The sequence below is a fragment of the Delphinus delphis genome, chromosome 3 (genome assembly GCF_949987515.2).
Source record: "Delphinus delphis chromosome 3, mDelDel1.2, whole genome shotgun sequence".
Taxonomy (NCBI): domain Eukaryota; kingdom Metazoa; phylum Chordata; class Mammalia; order Artiodactyla; family Delphinidae; genus Delphinus; species Delphinus delphis.
In genome coordinates, this window is record NC_082685.1 from 53,671,925 (window position 1) to 53,694,770 (window position 22,846).

Genomic DNA, 22,846 nt, shown 5'->3' on the forward strand with positions numbered 1-22,846 from the left:
ACTAACTTCATGGCAGTTCTACTTTTCCTTTCTAGACATGATAGAAATCTGTTTTTAAGTCCAGATACATATTTTGGAGCACTTTCTTGAACACTTACAAAGATGAAGCTTGTATGATTTTCATTACACTACATTCATTCCATTTTTTTTAACACCTGCTAGATATTATAGGTTGTCCACCAAACTGGCAAAGTATTGTAAATACCCAAACATTTAAATATTTTTAGGAAATTTGCAAAAGTTTTACTTATTTATTATCCATACAACCCAGATCGAGGATTGATATTTTGAATTTTTTTATTCATTATTCTAGGAGTTGCTTTTTTGCATACAGAGAAGAATTTGGGTAGCTCCATTTCTTGAGATGTATACTAGCTGAATGATCTTTTTTTTCTCTGAGTCCCTTTTTCTTATGTTCCCTTTGCACAAATTGCATATAATCTTTGTTGGTGGGTCATAATGGAGATGGATATCAGCTACCCTTCATTTATGACGTACCAAGCACTATATTTTATATGTCATACCACTTAATTAACAGCTCTGTGGGATCTTAGATGCTATTATGATCCATATTTGATAGACTAGGAAACTGAAGCTCACACAGTTTGACAGAGCTAGGATTCAAACATAGCTGTCTCCAAACAGGCTCTTAATCTCAATGCTACACTGACTTCCTGAAAGGATAAAAATCGCATCTCCTGGCCGTTTATAATCTAGTTAAATACTGAGATGAAAGCAATAACAAGGGAATTATTTACTAGCTAGTGTTTATTGAGTGCTTACAATGTGCTAGGCACTATTTTAAGAACCTTCTACACAACTGCCTTTAACCCTTGCAGAAGCACAGCAAGGTAGGTGCTAATTTTCCAACTTTACAGATGGAGAAACAGGGGGTTCGGGAAGGTTAATAAACATTACTAAGATCACACAGCTAGGCAGTAGAGCTGCAAATCAGACCAAGGGCTTCCTGGCCCTTTGCCAAGTGCACTTTGCACTATACCACACAGTTTTTGAGAGCAGTAAAGAAAGATGCTCAAGCTGACAGTCACAGTTCACATTTGAAACTTGGATACTTCCAGTAGGGTATACAAACTACAGAAAACCCTAGGACATGCCCTTTGCTGTGCTGCCCATTTCCTATACCACTTTCATTATCTTGATCATGTCCAAGCATCACTGTTCTATTTACTACCTAATATTTTTCTTGGATCACTCTTGTTTATAACTTTATTTTAAAACAACTTTACTATCTCTACTGTATTAGTTATCTATTGATGTGTAACAAATTACCCCCAAAATGAGTAGCTTAAAACAAGAGATGTTTATTGTATCACGCAGCTTCTGAGAGTCAGGGATTTGGGAGCAGCTTATTAGCTGGGTAGTCCTGGGACTCCCATGAAGTTACATTCAGACTGTTGGTGGAAGCTGCAGTCATCTGAAGGCTTGTGTGGGGCTAGAGGATCCACTTCCCAGCCCATTAACATTGCTTTTCGCAGGAAGCTTCAGTTCCTCATTATGTGGGCCTCGTCTAGTGCTGCTCTCAACATAGCAGCTGGCCTCCCCTGGAACAAATGATCCACAAGAGAGGCTGTGACAAATATGGGAACATAATATCTTTATAACTTAATCTCAGATGTGATATACTTGTCACTTGTGCTGTATTTTATTGGTCACACAGACCAGTGCTGGTATAGTTTGGGAAGGGACTATCTAAGAGTGTGAATACCAGGAGACAGAGACCACTGGGGGCCATCTTGGAGGCTGGCTACCACATCTACCAGAAATAGAAATAGAATCAATTGCCAAAAATAGATTTTTACCATAAAAATATAAATACAATGCAAACAAAACAATGTTGAGAAATTCCAGCTGGCCCGAAGGCTCTTCTCCTGACATCTGCTCTCTCTTTTTAGTTAGAAAGGGAATTTACCAAGTGGTAAAGGACACAGGAATTCCAAACTAAGATGTCTTATTGTCTTATCAAAATGATTGACAGGGAGTGACTATTAGTGGTACATGTCCATGCCTTGTAAATAGTGACCACTATTCTTTTTATAGATAACGCACCCAAAGGCTTGTCCAACTTCATACTAATAACCAGAAAGAGCTGATTTGAACTTACGAAGGTACAATGCCCCCTGATCGTGTAGCTCAGATTCTTAATTGTGCTCGAGACATGCCTGGGATAAAGAAATCATTATTAGCATAGCATGCACATTCTCATCTTTTGGTTAGATATAAATAACGCATTGAAACTTTTTCTGTGTTTAGCAATGAGTAATTTTTTCAATTAACTACAGGACAGTGATTCAGGGATATTCTTCTTACGGGGTAGAACTTCTGTGTATTATAACTGCTTCAATTATGATGGCATCTGTTGTTCCTACTTAAACTGTATAGAGGATAGAATTATTGCATTAGTGCTTCCATTTCATGTCCAAGTAAGGAAGCTAGCAAACTTACACAATACAGAAAGGAATTGAAACAGCTCGTACAGACATTTGGCATTGGAGAACAACTCTGGAACAAAGCTGAATTGTAGACCATTAGTCAATTCTGTGGCCTATTTCTCACAAAGAATTGAACCTGATACAGTTAACCATCTACCCCAAACTAATGCTTAACAAGCAGTGTGATTTAACATGTTAGGAAGAAATGAATATAGTTTATTTTCATCCAAGTCAAGTAGATTATTCTAGGCATAAAGTATCTTTTCCCAGAAGTTAGACTAGGTATATTCAACCTAATGAATTGATGATTATGATTTTTTCTCTTTTCTTTGAATATGATTTATTTTTGAGAAGACAAATGTCCTGTAGTCTTCTGAAGACCATCCCCTCTAGTGTAAAGACACAGACTCTTAATTATCTAGTGTATCTATTTAGATATGCTGGTCTTGTGTAGGAGGATCCTTTCAGCTTTTGCCAGGCTAGCAAATCTTCAGATAGTTTTCTTCAACAAAAGAGGGTACAATTGAGGGGAGGGAGAGGGTAGGAAGACTTTCTGTCTGTCCCTTTTTTTGTTGTTCTTTTTAATTAATTAATTTATTTTTGGCTGCATTGGGTCTTCGTTGCTGTGCGCAGGTTGTGGTGAGCGGGGGCTACTCTTCGTTGCGGTGCGCGGGCTTCTCATCGTGGTGGCTTCTCTTGCTGCAGAGCACGGGCTCTAGGCGCGCAGGCTCAGTAGCTATGGCCCGAAGGCTTAGTCGCTCCGCGGCATGTGGGATCTTCCCGGACCAGGGCTCGAACCTGTGTCCCCTGCTTTGGCAGGCGGATCCTTAACCACTGCACCACCAGGGAAACCCTTTTAAATTTTCCTTGAAAATTTCTGAGAGGTGAAAACTGCATTTCTGCCTCTTAGCACATTTAATACTGGGTGGCAGAAGATTTTAAACAGTAACCATCTTTAGTATTTGGAGTCAAAAAGCATGTGAAATAATGAACAAATCTCCCTAAGTCCTATATACAGTAGCTTAGTTTGCCAGGTCTGTGATACACCTAACTAATTTCTGGCAACCTTAACATAATTTAAGTGTTTACCTATCACTTTATTTAAAAATTTGGAAGGGGAGCATGCTTTATTTGCATACGGTGGTGCAATGCTGAATTAAAGTCATTTTCCTTTTGTGACTCTCACAGTATTTTTAAACCAGTTTCCTCTTTCTCTAGTCCTCCTTAGCATTAAGTTAGAAATCATAATAAAATAATGAGATCTTCTATAAATAGAATAAATAAAATACAGAGATCTTCTGTAATTGGTAGAAGAAACAACTGTTTAAAGCACAATTTAAAGAACAGCTTATCAAGAAAGAGGTTACCCCTGGTAGGTAGGGACTGGAAGGGGGCAACAAGAGGGTTTGTGGGGGAACTGTTCTGCTTCTTGATATGAGAGCTGATTACATGGAAGTGTTTGGCTTATGAAAATTTATTAGGTTAGGTGGTACACTTAGGATTTGTGAGCTTTTCTATATGTATACTGCAGTAGAGTTTTTTTTAATGAACTATGTTTGTCAAACAGAATATGAAAGGCTTTTTATTTTAAGTTGACCTCTCAACTTTGTAATGAATGTAAGAAAGTACACTGTATGTTTCTTAATCAATGCCTTTGGTCCTTGGCTATGTTCCACCCAAAACAACAACAACAGCAAAGAGCCTCTCCATAAAAATATCCTTTAAGGCCTGTGAAATTTTAACAGTGTCTTTATTTTCCATATAGGACAGCACAATTATCTTTGTGCTGGAAGAAATGATTGCATCATTGATAAAATTCGAAGAAAAAACTGCCCAGCATGCCGCTACAGAAAATGTCTTCAAGCAGGAATGAACCTGGAAGGTAACGTAAAAATATCTAAAATGAACTGTCTCTGCATCATATAAAAATGTATTGTTTTACTTTTTAAAATATACATAAGCAGATGTAATAATTAAAAGTAGGATTTTTTAATGAGTATTTCATATTCTGCTTAAGTTTATTCACCAACTTTTACTGTACACAGTGAGTTCAGTGTAGCCAGACTATATGCTAAGAAAGAAAATTATGTAATAATGAAACTTATAAGACTTGAAGAAACATTACTTTGATCTTTCTTATTTCTTTTTTCAACCTCAAAACTATTTGCTACGGTTAGAAATGTTTTTATACTAGATATAGTTACATGTCCATTATTCTGTTATTTACCTTTTACTTGGCACATATGTGTATATATAAATCTTTTGTTACAAATCTACAGGGGGGAAAAAACTCCTCAAGGAGGCATTGGATGGGTTTTGTTTGTTTTTCAAGCAAAGAAGAAATCTGAAACTAGTTATAAGTTTCATATCCTGGTTTATATAACAAGCTGTATAATTAAAATTGATCTCATCATTTAAAATCTTTCCTCTGGAAAAAACGTTTGGAATTTTGCCTTAGTTGAAACTGCAAGTTCCATGAAGGTGGTAGTGGTGATCTAGTAACCCCTGTGCACTTTGATTCAACAAGTACTCACCAAGGCAAGCACTAGACATAAAACAGTGTCTGCATTCAACATCAGTAAAATAGTGCCTGTATTCAAGTACTTTACTGTCTAGTTAGGTTGCAGAGTCAAACACAAAATGGTACAGCACACTACAAAAGGAATAGAGAGCTACAGGAGCAAAAGGAAGGTCACCTAATTCTGTCCTAAAAGGCAGGGAAAGCTTCCTAGAAGAAGCAACATTGGATTTTAAATCTAGAGAAGTTGAGTAGGAGTAGGTGGAAAGTAAGGGCAGAGGCATGATCAGACTTGTTATTTTGGAAAGACTAATCTTGTCGAATATGGTGATATTAGAGGGAGCATGGAAACCATGTGGTTCTTTTGACAGAAGAGAGACTGTTGGTGCTATCTAGTACACACTGTGTGTATATGTTTTTAAATATAAAGTAGATTTATGGGTGTGACTGTAGTCTAATTCCCCAAACCAGACACACAACATTATCTTCTCAGTTCTTCATATTACTTCAATAGCAAAAAAGACAGATTAAATTAGTCTTTTCTTCACCATGTTTTACAGACCTTCATGACACACCAATCACTTTATTACAGAGTGTCAACACGTTAAACATTGCTTTAAAGAAAATGATAGCTGGGACTTCCCTGGTGTTCCAGTGGTTCTCTGCGCTCCCAATGCAGGGGGTATGGGTTCAATTCCTGGTTGAGGAACTAAGATCCTGCATGCTGCACGGTGCGGCCAAAAACACAAAACCCCAAAAATATTTTAAAAAGAAAAAAGAAAATGATAAATGCCCATCTTCTTGTAGGTGTTACAAAAGCTACAGAGATTGATTACACATTCATGTAGAAGTTCACTTTCAGTACCACAAGGATAATTTCTTCTTGTTACCAAAAAACCCAGATAGTTATTCCTAACTTTCTTACATATCACATCTCTGTGCATATTCTAGTTTCATTTTTCTGTTCTCTCACCATTTAAATAAATATATATTAGCCCGTGTCAGGTTTTAGTGCTTGGTTTATATATTTTTTTCTCCAGCCCCAGTTTTTCTACTTTCCTTTAATCCCCATGTTTTCATCTCAGCTATTTTATATTTAGAAATAAGTTTACTCAAAGGACAAGCTCAAATAAAATTCTGTCATATCACTAATATAGTGTGGTTGCTTACCCAGTAACATTTTAGATGCTTTCCCAAATACACATCAAGCTTTACTTTGATCTTTGGAGCTTTAAGCTCTTTTGAGCAATTCCTCCCCTATCCCAAGTATAAGGGAATTTTTTTATTCAAAAGAAATAAGATATATCACCTATAAAATAATGATTCTGATGGACCAGGCTAGTAAGTTTGTCCCATTTCTCCTCCTTCTTACAATTTAGTAACAGCTGTAGTGCCCTTTGCCTTTACCTCACCGGAAGACCAAGGCAGCGAGTGACATCTCATTTTCTCTGTATTATCAAATATACCATCACTGCCATTTCTAATCAGGTCTTCCGTTGAAAAGTCAACTTTTTTGAATGAATAAAATTTAAACGTACAATTTAAACTAAGCTGCAGTTTCTCAAAACACTGAAATAAAAAACCACACGGCATGCTTCTATAAGTTGTCATATAAAATATCAGAATACTGGGGAAACTAGCCTTTGTCAAGAGCTACTACATGCTAGTCTTTGATATACATTCTTCTACTCAAAGAGGTTATTTTGGACCCTCATATTAAAACCACCTTCAAGTAGGACCAAGATTATTAACCTCATGTCCACTTACACTACACAGTTCTAGTTTGTTATTTAATCATATATTAGCTATTAGGTAGCACGTATCGTGCAGTTGATAATGTAACTCTACTTGTAGAAAAATTTAAAGGAAGGCTTTAAAAAATCTAATAGAGTTTTTGTGTATATGTGGTTTTAGTGTGAAAGCCTCACTTTTGTTTTTAATTATTCCAGTATATATAAAACTTTTATTTGGAGTAGGTATGTGTGTGTCCCAGAAGTATTTGGTGGGCAATAATACTTAATAATACTTAGTACTTAAGCATGAAACACATGGCTGAACTACATTGTTCTTCTTTGTTTTTCTTTAAACAATCTTTAAAAATGTTCTCTTGTTCATCGGAGTGTTTCCCCTAAGCAGTTTCATGATAGCCCTCTCAGAGTAATTTTGCAGACGCAGTCACCTCTCTCAGAGCCCAGTGCTCTCCATAAATGTAACTTAGTACTGCAAGTGCTGTATTTTGATACTGTTGCTCCATACCAGGTGACTCTCAAGATTTATTTTAAGGCAACCTTCTTCACTGCTTAAAGTGCCTGGCCTTTGAGTACAGTAAGTTTTTTAATGGTGATCCTAAATGTTTTTTCATTTTAAGGTGTATTGTAATTATTCCTAATTATAGTTTTATTTTTGTCATGAGGGTCAAGTGGAACTTATAGGCAAGGAGGCTTATGGTATCAGATTTCATAACTAACATTTTTAAGCTAAGTTTTAAGCTAAATAAGATTTCTTTACTTTTCTTAAGAATGAAATGGAGCTATCACAGACTCGTGAACACTTCTGTAGCGATTGTATATTGACTGCTAATCTCCTGTATGCTCCAAGGGGTCAGGAACTTCGAGGAAAATCTTATTAACTAAATTGTGATTAAAAATAGTGATTGCTTAACTAATTCAATTAACGACTCCTTGCCACAGCTTTGTGAAAATAGTACAGAGTCAGCACAACACAGTTGGGCTCAGTAGGCCTTTCTGAGCTTGAAGCATCAGTTCTTAGATAAGCAGTAAGAAATTAAACTGATTATATATTGAGTACAGAAGATGATTTTTTACCTTTGATCTTTATTTTTTTACGTTTTTATTTTTTATTGAAGTATAGTTGAATTACAGTGTTGTGGTAATAACTGCTATACAGCAGAGTGACTCAGTTATACATATATATGCATTCTTTTCATATTCTTTTCCGTCATACTTTATCACAGGATATTGAATATAGTTCCCTGCGCTATAAATTAGGGCCTTGTTATGTATCCATTCTGTATGTACCAGTTCGCATCTGCTAATCCCAAACTCCCAATCCAGCCCTCCCCCACCACACTCTCCCTTGGCAGCCACCAGTCTGTTCTGTGTCTGTGAGTCTGTTTCTGTTTTGTAGATAGGTTCATTTGTGTCCTATTTCAGATTCCACATATAAGTGTTATCATATGGTATTTGTCTTTCTCTTTCTTAGTATGCTGATCTCTAGTTGCATCCATGTTGCTGCAAATGGCATTATTTTGGGGTTTTTTAATGTCTGAGTAGTACTCCACTGTGTACATGTACCACATCTTCTTTATCCATTCATCTGTCGATGGAGACTTAGGTTGTTACTGTGAACAGTGCTTCTATGAACATAGGCATGCATGTATCTTTTTGAATTATAGTTTTGTGTGGATATATGCCCAGGAGTGGGATTGCTGGATCATATGGTAACTCTGTTTTTAGTTTTCTGAGGAACCTCCATGCTGTTTTCCACAGTGGTTATACCAACTTAAATTCCCACCAACAGTGCAGGAGAGTTCCCTTTTCTCCACACCCTCTCCAGCACTTCTTATTTGTAGACTTTTTAATGATGGCCATTCTGACTGGCATGAGGTGGTACCTCATTGTAGTTTTAATTTGCATTTCTCTGATAATTAGCAACGTTGAGCATCTTTTCATGTGCCTATTGGCCATCTGTATTTCTTTGGAGAAATGTCTATTTAGGTCTTCTGCCTATTTTTCAAATGGGTTGTTTCTTGTTGTCGAGTTCTATGAGCTGTTTGTATATTTTGGAAATTAAGCCCTTGTCAGTCACATCATTTACAAATATTTTCTCCCAGTCTGTAGATTTGTCTTTTCGGGTTTTTTTAATCGTTTCCTTTGCTGTGCAAAAGCTTGTAAGTTTGATTAGGTCTCATTTGTTTATTTTGGTTTTCATTTCTATTGCCTTGGGAGACAGACTTAAGAAAACATTGGTACGATTTATATCAGAATGTTTTGCCTATGTTCTCTTCTAGGAGTTTTTATGGTGAGAAGACTTTAAAATCCTCCAGTTCGTCCTTGTCCTTTCTTCTTTGTTTTAATGTGGAGTGTAGGAACACATATTCTAGACAAATTTAAAGTTATGGTTAATTGAAGTTTTTACCGTACTGTTTCAGTATATTGACTGGGGATATGCATGTTCTTGTTTACTTTGTCAACAGCCAAGTACATTCCACGATTTGGAGATCTGGGTGTCAGTGAGATACCTTTGGTTGTTTAAAAGTTTCCTTACGTGTAGGAGCTCTTCCTTTTTTAAAACTTTATCACTCCTCTGTAGACTTGGACTATGTGAATTCAAAATATTCCGCAACTGTATTTTACCACCAGTTGTGGGAATGATCATTCTTATACAGCGCTTAACATGTGCCAAGAACTGTTTTACGCATTTTATATATTTTAACTGACTTAGTTATCAACGGACCCTATGAGGTAGGTACTAATATTATCCTCATTTTACGGAAGAGGAAACTAAGGCCCAGGGAATAACTTGCACAGATACCCAACTACTCAGTGGCAGAGAGCCAGGATTATATTCGATTATATTCAAACATGCTGGTTTCATATTTATGCTCTCTCTACTACTACAGCATAGTGTATCTTCAATAGAGCGTGGTAAAATAAATTAGAACAGATCTATCGTGATCCTGTTTCTCTGTTTTGAAATGTTAACTAAAAATTCTTAAATGTCTCAGCACGGAGCACAATAAGAAATGGGACCATTCTATTCAGTGTAAACAGCAGGGTTTTTTCCCTTTCTAACACTGTACATTGAGATACATAGTTCTTGCCACCACATCTGTCCTCCACAAACTAGGTACTTTGGCATTTTAGGGACAGACGATCTAATAGTGATTAGCATTTACTTTTTCTTCTTTCATACAAATTACATTCCTTGCCCTTCCTTGGAGTTCTGAGTGCTTTCTCTTTAGGAATACTAAAATTCTTTTCTTGCCTAATATTTTTATTTGTCACTAGAACAAGTAAATTCAAGAGTGAATACTAAAAAATCTATAGAATCCATGCTGTAATTTGACTGTACTGTTTCAAAATAAGTCAAAAATAAAAGATGGTTTTAGTTACTTTATATATTACATGAAAATGGATACTTTAGGCTTACAGAGTCATGAATATAAATCTCTCATAAAAGGGAAATTATCCACTGGTAATTTATGTAAAGAAATTTAAAGTTTTTGTCTTCATCTCCACAAAGGTTTTTAAGTCCCATATAGTATCCATCATATAAAGGTAAAAAGTAGATTCTTCTGCTGTTAGAACTAATACTGTTTGTTTTTAGTGTGTGATCTCCTATGTCATCTTACTGTCTTGATAAGAAGGGGACTTTGTGCAAGCGTATAAACGGTATCACTGTCTTCATTACATATACCCATAATTAGATTAACCATAAGCCACAGTTACTAGTCTGGGATTACAAACTGAGATTCTTTCTTTCAGTTGATAATAAAAGTAATTTGCTTTGTATAACTAATGACAGTTTTTACTTTGGAGAGAAACTGAAACAGAAATTACTTTATGGAAGAATCTAGGTGAGTGATTTGCTTATATTGTTTTAACATAGTGTTATAAGACACTTAATTTGATATAAAGTATAACTATAATGAAGAATGGCTTATCTGTAGAGGAAATTAATAAATGAACGGTTCCTCTTGATCCTTTGCTTTGAGGCAAAAATGTGTTTTTCTCTTATCATAATTGCTAAATAAAAGATTTCTCCTCTTTCAAATTAAATAGTTGCAGAAATTAAAATACCTCTTTAATGAACTGTGCTGCCCAGATTTTCCCATTACAGCTGATTTCTGTGTATTTTTTTTTAATATACCCACAGCTCGTAAAACAAAGAAAAAGATAAAAGGAATTCAGCAGGCCACTACAGGAGTCTCACAAGAAACTTCTGAAAATTCTGCTAACAAAACAATAGTCCCCGCAACGTTACCGCAACTCACCCCTACCCTGGTGTCACTGCTGGAGGTCATTGAGCCGGAGGTGATATATGCGGGCTACGACAGCTCCATTCCAGATACAACTTGGCGGATCATGACTACACTCAACATGTTAGGTGGGCGGCAGGTGATCGCAGCGGTGAAATGGGCGAAGGCGATACCAGGTAAGATGCAAAGATAACGCAACTAAGGCACAAGTCTCAGAATCTTTTAAATAAAACATTCGGGCTTTCTATCACCCTGGTCCCATGGCCTCCTGCCATCCCCACTCCATCAAGGGGGGAAAGGGTATAAATATAAGGGGAAATTTTTTTTTACCTTAAATTCACTGAATGAGTATCATCCCAGAACAGGACTCTTGGCTTTCTATTTTACTATTTAGTATAGCATTTTACTATTTAGTATAGCATTTTACTATTTAGTCCATATTTACTCACATAGACAAAAGGTGACAAAAATTGGCAACTCTTAAGTTTTCTTACATTGAATGCTATTAAAAAGTACTGAGGGCTTTGGTCTTAACATGTCAGATGACAAAGGAAAACTGTGCCCACTTTGTGCTTCCTTTCCTCTATCTGTTAAGAGTCCTCCAAAACTGTCTTTGGCAGCTCCCAGAGAGATGATCTTCTCTTTGGCAACTAGAATGTTTCCTCATACCTTTATTCCTCTTAATTCAGGATTCAGGAACTTACATCTGGATGACCAAATGACCCTACTGCAATATTCATGGATGTTCCTCATGTCATTCGCCCTGGGGTGGAGATCATACAGACAATCAAGTTCCAACTTGCTGTGTTTTGCTCCTGATCTGATTATTAATGAGTAAGTCATTTGTGAGTCATTTTCCTTCAGGACTGAATCAATCCTACCAGGTATCTTGGAACTGGGCAAACTTGAAATAGAGTTTATCAGTGCTTGAGGCAGGCCAAGTGTAATGCAGAGCAAATTACACGTGGCATTATTACTGTAATTTAAGGATATTTTTTTAAATAGTGAGCATCGCTTTGGGTCAGTAAAGTCTACAGCAAGTAAAAAGGAATCTTACTGTGGCCTTGTTTTAATTAGGTAACCCTATTTCAGAAAGGAAACAGATGCAGTGTTTGCATTGCATGATGCAATTCATACTGCTCTTGCTTTCAGCAGGGACAGTTACAGATGGGGATGACAGGTATGGACCCAGAGACAAGAGGTATCTCTTTGCATGGCAAGGCTCACTCAATGTCTGACTTGGAAAGAACATGGGAACAAGATTTTATTTTTAAATTTGGGAGAGAACCAACCACACTTTAAGATTTGATCAATCAGCTGTTCTCTAGTCCTCTAGGCCTGTGAAATACTTCAGATATCCATTCCCCTGTACCCAGTGCAGTTGTTTTCTAACTAGTTTTCCGCCTCCAGTTTATCCTCCATCATGCTAAGTTTTTCTTCCTAATGCAGTTTGATCATATAATGGATCACCCCGACACACAGGTGTCTTCAGTGAGCACTCAGGGCATACTCAGCATGGTTTCTGGCTTTCCAGAATCCAGCCTCACTTTCTCTCTCGTTGTTCTCCTTCACATACTTTGTTCCCACTCAGCGTGATCTGTTCTTCAAACATACCCCTAGCTCATGATGTTCATACCACCATGTAAAACCTCTCTGCTGTACATCCCTAGCTCTCATCCCTTTCTACCTTTTTGTACTCACAGCTTATTTCCTTTATTAGAATGCAAAGAGGAGAGTCACACACTCACATATACCTACCCACTGGTCTGGGCACAGTGAAAACTGAAGGAGATTTGTGTTCATGTGAAAAAAGATAGAGATGTTAGAATTGTGAGCTCTGGGTGCTCCTAAGAATTCCCAAAAAATTAATGAAATCTTAAACCACATTATTAGAATAATAGTCTCGTTGTACTCTATGTGAGTTAACCCATCATTAGTAGTTTGTGTTCAGGATGCCATATTAAAAGTAACAGTCACTGTAAATATGTCCAGAGTGGCAAGGAGTTTGGAAATTAACATCAGCTGATGAACAGAGGATGAATGGAGGAAGGGGAAAAGGACACTTGAGAACGCTGAGGACAGCCTAAAAAGACATCCTGTGAAGATAAAGCAAACATATTGTTTTATCTGTTGGGTATGCCAGGCATAAAAAGAACAGGTAGAAGTTATACAAGAGCATCTATCTGAGCTGAGCTGAGTGTGAAATGGGAGGGGGCTTGCCTGATGTAGTAAGCTCGAATTATTGTATCTATTTTAGTAGAGACTGGATGGTGCTAGCTCTAAATATTTTAAAAGAGGCTGAATTATTGAATTAGACTTGGGGTGGTTGCTCTATTGGTAATACTTATTTTCCAGCACAGTATTCATTGAATCATATTTGAGTACTTACCAAGTGCCAGACACTATTTGAGAGCTTGAGCTATAAGAGATGAGGCCCCTGCTCACATACTGATGAGGAAAATCAAATAAATGACCAAAATTATTTCAGAGAGCCATGACAGAATAGTGTGGGGGGAGGGGAGAGGGGTATAGGCTACTTTAAATTTGGGGACCACAGAAGGCCTCTCTAAAGAGCTGAGTGCTAAATAGTACAAAGAACAGCTTATAGGAAAGGTAGGGCATCTCAGGCAGAAAAGATGAGTACAAAGGCTGGAAACAACCTTGGCATGTGTAAGGAACTGAGAGAAAGCCACTGAGGATGTTCTGTGAGTTTAGAGAAGTGGACAGGGACCGAGTCAAGCAGCATCTTGTAGGCCATGAAACAGAGTTTAGATTTTATTCTCGGAGCATGAAGAAGCCAGTGCGCGGGGGAGGGGGGATTTCAAACAGGGGAACATCAAATACTTACCACACTCCTAATTTGTGCCTGGTACAGTATTAGCAGAGAACTACAGCAGAGAACAAGACAAACAAAGTTCCTGACCTTTATGGCTTACACTCTAGTTGAGGAGACACAGATAAGCATCAAATAAAGAATCTCAGACTGTGATGGAGTTTTTACTAGAGAGAGGCCTTTTTCAGATAGGGTGGCTAGTATTTGAGCTGATGAGACCTGAAGGAGAAGACCAGTCTTCATAGTGAGAAGAAACATGACAAGAGGCGTGTGAAATATGTACTATAATCACACTCTTTGTATTCCAAGAAGGGGCCATATCTCTGCCGTCAGTTGGTAGGCACTGCCATGTGGTTCACCAGACCAGATCTCCACACATACTCTTCTACTTTAAAGAAAGAAGTCACCTTGACTATCTGTTGCCAAAAAAAAAGACTGCTCAAAACCACTGCATCACAATTTGACAAGATTTTAAGTTGTTCGATCAAATTTAACTGATAAAAATATGTAGCTTATATGTATATTCAGAGACATTTGAAATTTCTTAGTACTTGCTCCTCATTTCAGAATCTGACCATGCTTGCTTAAAAAGTTAAAAACATGTTGACTGGGCTTCCCTGGCGATCCAGTGGTTAAGACTTCGCCTTCCAATGCAGGGGGTGTAGGTTCGATCCGTGGTTGGGGAGCTAAGATCCCACATGCCTCGCAGCCAAAAATCCAAAACATGATCAATGTTGTAACAAATTCAAATAGAGAGTTTAAGAATGGTCCACGTCAGACAAAAAAATCTTTAAACCAAAACAACATGTTTGACTACATTTACTCTTCTTAGTCACTTGCAATTTGAAGTCATTTAATTGGGATTAAAACTGTGAACAGGTTTATATGAAACACCAGCATATCCTCTTTTATAAAATTAATCTAATTCAGAGTTTTTATTTGGGAGGGGCACTCAAATTTAGACTTAAACAGTTACAGCATAACCTTATAGCATAACCTGGTATTTCTTACATAAAGTAGGAGTTAACAGAAATTTTTTCTCAGTGTTCAACTTTATTGGAGGATAAATGGCTTACAGAAACAATAGCTTTTAAGTGGGCATTCTTATTTCCCATTCTTGTGTCCTTATGCTGTTGTGATAATAATCATCTTTTTTTTTTTTTCCTGTTAAGTCCAAGATCACTTTCTGTCAGAAAATTTAAAAAAAAAACAGCTCTTGAAGTATTTTTGAAAGCATGAATGAGGCTCAGTTTCAGGCTCTTAGTGTCATTTAAAAAGTCTGAGACTCTATTTGAAAATCATAGATGTGATACTAACTGTTGAGAATCCTAACTGAGAATTCATTTGGGGTACCTTTAGTGGGAAGAATATTCAGTTTCATAATGTCAGTCAGAGGCAGATTTTGGGTATCAGAGTCAAGTTCTAATTCTGACTCTCTACATAACTGTAAACAGTATCACATACAGTTGTCTTTAGAATGGAATGCTGTGAAAGAAAACACCGTTTGATTTTCAAATGGGTAGGATTTAAAACTGTGTTGTCTAACTGGACATACTCAAATACTACCATAAAACCTTTATTTAAATGAATAACTGGTAATAAATTCTGTAGAAATAAATTATAAAATACTTAAATAAAACAAATGTAGAAAAATAATTTCTCCACTATATTAAGGAAAGCTTTCCAAAATTCTAATCCAGAGAGAATTAGCATTAATTGCAATAGTTAGGTGAGTTCATGGCTTTGCAAAATAGAACAAAAAAGTACTTTTTTGGGGAACAAGAATTATTTCTTCCTAACTCAAACACTGATATTTGTCTTTCACAGGCAGAGAATGGCTTTACCCTGCATGTATGACCAATGTAAACATATGCTATATGTTTCCTCTGAGTTAAACAGACTTCAGGTATCTTATGAAGAGTATCTCTGTATGAAAACCTTACTGCTTCTCTCTTCAGGTTGGTAGAACACCTACTCTCTTCTAATATTCACCTGAATATTCAAAAGCATAAAATATAGAAGTCTAGAAACAAAGGTTTATTTGTATGTATACAAAGCACTAATAATTATACCAAGTCTAGTTTCCTGCTAGTCAGGTACCTTAGATTTTCATAAATGTAAATTTTAGAAAGGTACAGCCAGTGATACCAAGATTCATAAGATAGATAGATAGGTATCATGGAGAAATGGAGAAGTATATGAATCACATGGCAAGGAGGAGGCGGGCTCTACCGACCTGTAATATCTACAGCCTTCTTCCTTCCTGCAACCTTTGACAATGCCGAAGACACAGAGAAGGAATGCCAACAAGAATGATTTTTGTTTCTCTACTACACTGTTATTTGGTGACAAATTTTAGTTATACAATGAGTACTACTGCGTATAAGAAATTACGGATGAGACCTAATAAAACTTAAAAGCTTCTGCACAGCAAAGGAAGCCATAAACAAAACGAAAAGACAACCCACAGAAAGGGAGAAAATATTTGCAAACAAAGTGACCAAGAAGGGATTAATCTCTAAAATACACAAACAGTTAATGCAGCTCAATATCAAAAAAACAAACAACCCAATCAAAAATGGGCAGAAGATCCAAATAGACATTTCTCCAAAGAAATACAATGAAATGGCCAAGAGTCACATGAAAAGCTGCTCAACATCACTGATTATTAGAGAAATGCAAATCAAAACTACCATGAGGTATCACCTCACACCAGTCAGAATGGCCATCATCAAAAAGTCTACAAACAGTAAATGCTGGAGAGGGTGTGGAGGAAAGGGAACCCTCTTGCACTGTTGGTGGGAATGTAAATTGATACACCCACTATGGAGGACAGTAAAAAGTTTCTTGAAAAACTAAAAATAGAGCTACCATATGATCCAGCAATCCCACTCCAGGACATATATCTGTAGAAAACCATAATCCGAAAAGATACACGCACCCCAGTGTTCACTGCAGCACTATTTACAATAGCCAAGACATGGAAGCCACCTAAATGTCCATCGACAGAGGAATGGATAAAGAAGATGTGGTAATACACAACAGAGTAGAGTATTAGCCATAAAAAAGAACAAAATGATGTCATTTGCAGCAACATGGATGGACCTAGAGATGGTCATACTGAATGAAGTAAGTCAGGCAGAGAAAGACAAATATCATATGATATTGCTTATACGTGAAATCTTAAAAAAAATGATACAAATGAACTTATTTACAAAATAGAAATAGAGTCACAGATGTAGAAAAACTTACAGTTGCCAAGGGGGAAGCAGGGGGAGGGATAAATTGGGAGATTGGAATTGACATATACACACTACTATATATAAAATAGAAAACTAGTAAGAACCTACCATATAGCACAGGGAACTCTACTCAATACTCTGTAATGGCCTATAGAGGACAAGAATCTAAAAAGAGTGAGTATATGTATATATACAATATAACTGATTCACTTTGCTGTACAGCAGAAACACAACATTGTCAATCAATTATACTCCAATAAAAATTAATTTAAAAAAAGAAATATGGGAGAAACAGATATAACCTACAAAAGGTGTGCTTGATTACTATTAGAAGGTTGGTTAATGCAGCACTGGAGCTCGACTGCTGGACAGAGGTATTCTATCTAGAGTTTATAGAACAATCTTGAAAGTTTAGATGAAGTTATTGGTGTATGAACTTCAGTGAGACTACTTTCAGCTAGCAAAGGCATATTAGAAAACTTCTGAAAAATAGAGTATCTTGTCTATCTTAGTAAAAATACGGCATTTTCAACAAAAAGAAGCCTTCATTCCATTAGTAACTGTGGTTTCAAAGTTGCTGAATAACTGTAAGCTGTGGATGCTCACATGACTATATCTATTTAAGCTTTTCCAAAGCACACATCAATATTAATGCCTTCGTACTATCTATCTTCATTTTACGAAACGTTGTTTATTTAATGTCACTAGATTTAAGGAATATTAATATTTCAAAGTAAGAAAAATACTCATTTTTAAGGTTACCTGTAGCAGTACTCTTGTTAAAGAAGTGAGCTTGATGTTGTTTGAGGAAACAGTTAAATTTCTGATCATGAATCATTTTGATTGGTAATATCCATGTACAGGTCAGTGCTAAGATACTAACCTTACTGGTAAAAAATGATGCTTTAAGTTTTATACATTCCAGACTCACTGAGCTATATGTTTTTGTTTTTTTTTCATTGTAGATAAGAAAAAGTAAATTGAACCAGTATATATCACTGGTTCTTTAAAAAAAATAAAATCAGAAGAATGAAAATACATACCTTAAGATATAATTAGACTTCTACTCTGACAGAACACTGATAGGTATCCTTACCTCCTGCTAAAAAAATGCTGGACTAAAACTTTGTGCAGGCAGGTACTGAGAGAGGTAAGCTGCACTCTGAAGCTAGCTTTCTCTTAGAGGATATTTGCAAAGCCTGGTAAATTAGTATACTTAGTAAGTTTAAAGACAAGTGCAACTGTAAAAACAAAACAAAACAAAAAAACAATGATGTCTCTAAAGGCAGATTAGACACATCTGAAGAGACTTTAATCTGAAATACATATCTGAAGAAATTAGCCAGAATACAATTTTTAAGATGCATATATATGTGTGTATACATGTATTCATATTTATATATGTGTGTGTTATGTATGTATGTAAGTGAACAATGATAAGAGGCATGATTGAGCGAGGAGGTCTAAAACAGTGCTTCACAACTCTTTTCATGTCAATGCTATAAAAAAATAGCATTCATACATAGCACAATGAGGTAAATGAATAAGGCTACTTGCAGCCAGTGGCAGCCAGCATAACAGACATTATCAACACATTTGTAACCCATTCATAGCACACCGGTTGAAAAAGCTCTGGTCTTATTATAATCATCAGAGATCCAAAATGAAAGGTGAAAAGACAGAATGGCTGAAAACTCTCCAGAACAGCAGCAATTAAAGAAAGTGGAGTAAGTTTTTTCAGAAAGCTAAGGAAAAAAAAACTGAAAAATGAGGGTGGCTTTCCAGTTTCAGCTCTCACAGTTAAACAGCTTGGCAGTTATCACTCCCATCCTCACAAATAACTAAAAGCTGAGCAAACTGACAGTCAATGACTTTTTTTTAGATCCATCAGTGAAGTAAGGTCACAGGGCAAACCACTACCTGAAAATCTGGAGAAACAGGCAAATACAGAGAAGCCCAGCCAAGATCAGCTTTCTGGAAGCAGAAGCTACTGGAGCCAGTAACATAGGAACACTTACAGCATTTTTTTATGAATTTCTGGAGACCAAGTGAGGAATAGCTGGCATGTTAATAAAAACTCTGGGGACCCAGTCTTAGGGGGTTGTCCCCCACAGTTTTCTGGGGTTTACCTCCCGAAGCCCCAGCAGGTTTTCAAGGTGAAGATCAGAGAAAGAGTCCCTCATGTTTCTGACCTGGAGAAAAGGGGCAAATAGATACCAGCCCCCTGTGTCTCATGTAAGGGAGGAGAAGGAGGGAAAAAAAGGTTCAGAAGCAAGGTCAGAGCCTACGGACTCAGGCCTACTATAATTAATTAAGAAAAAAGAAAAACCTGAGATTTAACCATGAAAGTATAAAACACTCCACATCCCCAACACCTTACAACCATATGAACAGAGTTCCAGTATAATCCAGAATTACAGCTGGGAGAGCTACAGAACACAGCTATTTAAAGAAGGTGTTCTTAGGGAAACTCCAAGACAACAGGGGAAAAAAATAAGAACAAGGAAATTAGAGGAAACTGAAACCTCTTAACACCTATAGCTTCAGAAAGCCTTAAACACAACTGCTCCTAGCCAGATTAAAAGCCTAATTAATTACCTCAGTTCTGATATGTCATATCCAGCTTTCAATTTAAAACTACAGTCTGGAGAGAAAAGCATCAAAACCAGACTCAGACATGACACACATGTGATAATTATCAGATAGGGAATTTAAAATAACAACAATTAATATATTAAGGGCTCTAATGGAAAAAATAAACATATAAGAATATATGGGTTTTGTAAGCAGAGAGGTAGAAACTCTAAGAAAGAATCAAAACGAAATGCTAGAAATTAAAAATACTGTAATGAAAATGAGGAGTGCTGGGCTCATCAGTAGATTTGACACAGCCAAGGAAAAGAATCACTGAGCTTGAAGATACCTCATAGAAACTTCCCAGACTCAAATGCAAAGAGAAAAAGGAATGAAAAAAATGCAACAAAACATTCAAGAACTGTGAGGACAATTACAAAAGGTGTAACATACAAGTAATGGGAATATCAGAAGTAAAAGAAAGGAAGGAACAGAAGAAATATTTGAAGCAATAAAGGCTGATAAATTTCCAAAATTAATGACAGACGCCAAAGCACAGATCCAGGAAGCTCAGAAAATACCCAGAAAGATAAATAAATAGCAAAAAGTCTATACCTAGGCATATTTTACTCAAATGACAGAAAACCAAAGACAATAAGGAAATCTTGAAAGAGGCCAGAGGAAAAAACAGCTTGCTTGTTCCTTATAAAGGAACAAAGATAAAAATTACATTAGAATTCTCATTAGAAACCATGCAAGCAAGAAGGTAGTGAACTATTTAGTGTTGAAAGAAAGAAAAAGATCACCCATGTAAGATTTGGTGTCCAGTGAAAGTACCCTTCATAAGTGAAGGCAAAAGGAAGACTTTCTCAGACAAGAATCTGGGAGACTTAGTCGCCAGAAGACCTGCCTTGCATAAAATGTTAAAATAAGTTCTGCTGAGGAAAAGAGATTAATTTAGTTCAGAAACATAACATTTCATTTTTATTCTTAATTGATCTAATAACTGTTTAATAATAGCAACAGTGTATGGGATAATTATAACATATGGATAAGTGAAATGAATGTCAGCAATGTTAAAAGGATGGGGGTGAAGAATTGGGAATACTGTTTTAAGGTTACCTGCACTTCCTATAAAATAGTACAGTGCTATTTGAAAGGAGATGTAGATTAGTTGTAAATGTACATTGCAAACTCTAGGGCAGCCACTAAACACAATTTTAAAAAGAAGTAATAATTGATATACTGAGAGGAGAGAAAAATAGAATCATATGAAACACAATAAAAACTAGAAAAGGCAGAAAAAAGGAAATAACAGTGAGTAGCAAACAGTCACAAACATGTAGATATTAATCCAGATACCTCAACCACTTTAAATTTGAAAGGCCTAAGTATACCAATAGTCCTTTTCTTTTTTAAATGAAGGTCAAAAGAAAATGTGCCACCACAGATCCTCAGTAAAGTAATACTTAGGCTAAGGAAAGTAATCCCATCTTTAAAGAGGGAAAAAAGAACAGAGAAAGTGGTAAATATTTAGATACATTTAAACTGACACTGTATAACAGTAATAGTGTCTTTGGGGAGTTAAAAAATAGAACTAAAGCACACAATAATTACATACATGCAAGAAGGCAAGAAGGTGGGCTTCCCTGGTGGCTCAGTGGTTAAGAATCCGCCTGCCAATGCAGGGGACACGGGTTCAAGCCCTGGTCCGGGAAGATCCCACATGCCGTGGAACAGCTAAGCCTGTGCACCACAACTACTGAGCCTGCGCTCAGTAGGCTGCGAGCCACAACTAATAAGCCCACGTGCCACAACTACCGAGGCCCACGCACCTAGAGCCCCTGCTCCGCAACAGGAGAAGCCCACGCACCGCAACAGAGTAGCCCCCACTCGCCCCAACTAGAGAAAGCCTGCGCGCAGCAACAAAGAGCCACTGCAGCCAAAGATAAATAAATAAATAAAATACATTTATTTTTTTAAAAAGGGAAGTTTGATAAGTTAAAAATGAGTTTAAATTTCAAGGATGACAACAAGAAATAGAAAGAGTGTACAGAGTATACAAAGTACATACCAAACCATGAGTGGTTGGGGGGAGAACATGGTAAGAAAAACCAATCCAAAAGGATAAAAGAAACGAGAGGTGGTGGGTGGGGAAGCATAAACAAAGGCATGATAAGAGGAAGTAACAAATAGATGGTACAAATAAATTCAAATATATCAGCAATTTCATTAAATATAGATGGACTAAATGCTCCAAGGCTCCAAGATGAGAAGATATAGAAAGTGCAAGACTGGATTAAGAAAACAGTCCAACTTTGTGCTATTTATAAGAGATACACCTAAATAAAGATGTTGAGTGGCTGATATACTATGCATAGTGTAACCCAGTGGTGGCAAACTTTCTGTAAAAGGGCAGATGGTAAATGTTTTCAGCTTTGCATACAGTCTCTGTCAGTAGTACTCAAACTCTGCCCCTTGTGACGTGACCACAGTCATCAACAATACTTAAGGAGAACAGGCATGGCTGTGTTTCAGTAAAACTGTATTTACAAAAACAGGCTGCAGGTAGTGGGTCATTGCTGACCACTGCTTTACCCAAAAGAAAGCTGAAGCAGCTACATTATTATCAAAATAGACTCTAAGGCCCCCCCCCAAAACAGTTCTATATTTAAAGATACTCATTAGATAAAGCATTCTACTCACCAGGAAAATAATTCTGAATATATAGCCCTGAACTACACAAAGCAAAAATCCCAAGGATTATTGGGGGTAATTTGGAATGGATGAAATTCTTTTAAATATAAATACTGAATAGGATTTCTCCCCTAATTATTTTTAGAATGAGGACAACCAGCAGGGAAAAAAATTTATAAATAAGCAGTCATTATTTTAAAAATTAGCAATAACTAGATTATTTGTAATATAATAATGTGTAAAAATTAACCCACTTTTAAAAATGTGTAAAAATTAACCCACTTTAAACATGGCAGTGATAAGAGTATCACTCCTGATTAAGTGGCCTTCATTTTCACACTAACACTGACATCTCAGAAGTGTCGACTTTGCTTTATGGAATCAGGACGTTTTCATATGTATTCTTTGGTCTAATCCTAACCAAAATCCTATGAGTGATATACCACATTAAAAAATGAAGGATAAAAACATATGATCATCTCAATAAATGTAGAAAAAGCATTTGACAAAATTCAACATCCATGGGAGGGA

General features: G+C 36.6%; 1 protein-coding gene across 6 annotated transcripts in view; it reads left to right on the forward strand.

The window, feature by feature from the left end:
• Window positions 1-22,846, forward strand: part of NR3C1 (nuclear receptor subfamily 3 group C member 1) — a 130,645-nt gene that overhangs the window by 98,974 nt on the left and 8,825 nt on the right. For all 6 annotated transcript variants that reach the window (XR_009518948.1, XR_009518949.1, XM_060008620.1 and 3 more), the window contains exons 4-7: window positions 4,216-4,332; window positions 10,867-11,145; window positions 11,659-11,803; window positions 15,630-15,760. Coding sequence is in view for 4 of the 6 variants with exons in the window: in XM_060008620.1 (XP_059864603.1) it covers window positions 4,216-4,332; window positions 10,867-11,145; window positions 11,659-11,803; window positions 15,630-15,760 (672 nt within the window). In the remaining 2 variants the exon portion in view is untranslated. The remainder of the gene's footprint in view (window positions 1-4,215; window positions 4,333-10,866; window positions 11,146-11,658; window positions 11,804-15,629; window positions 15,761-22,846) is intronic.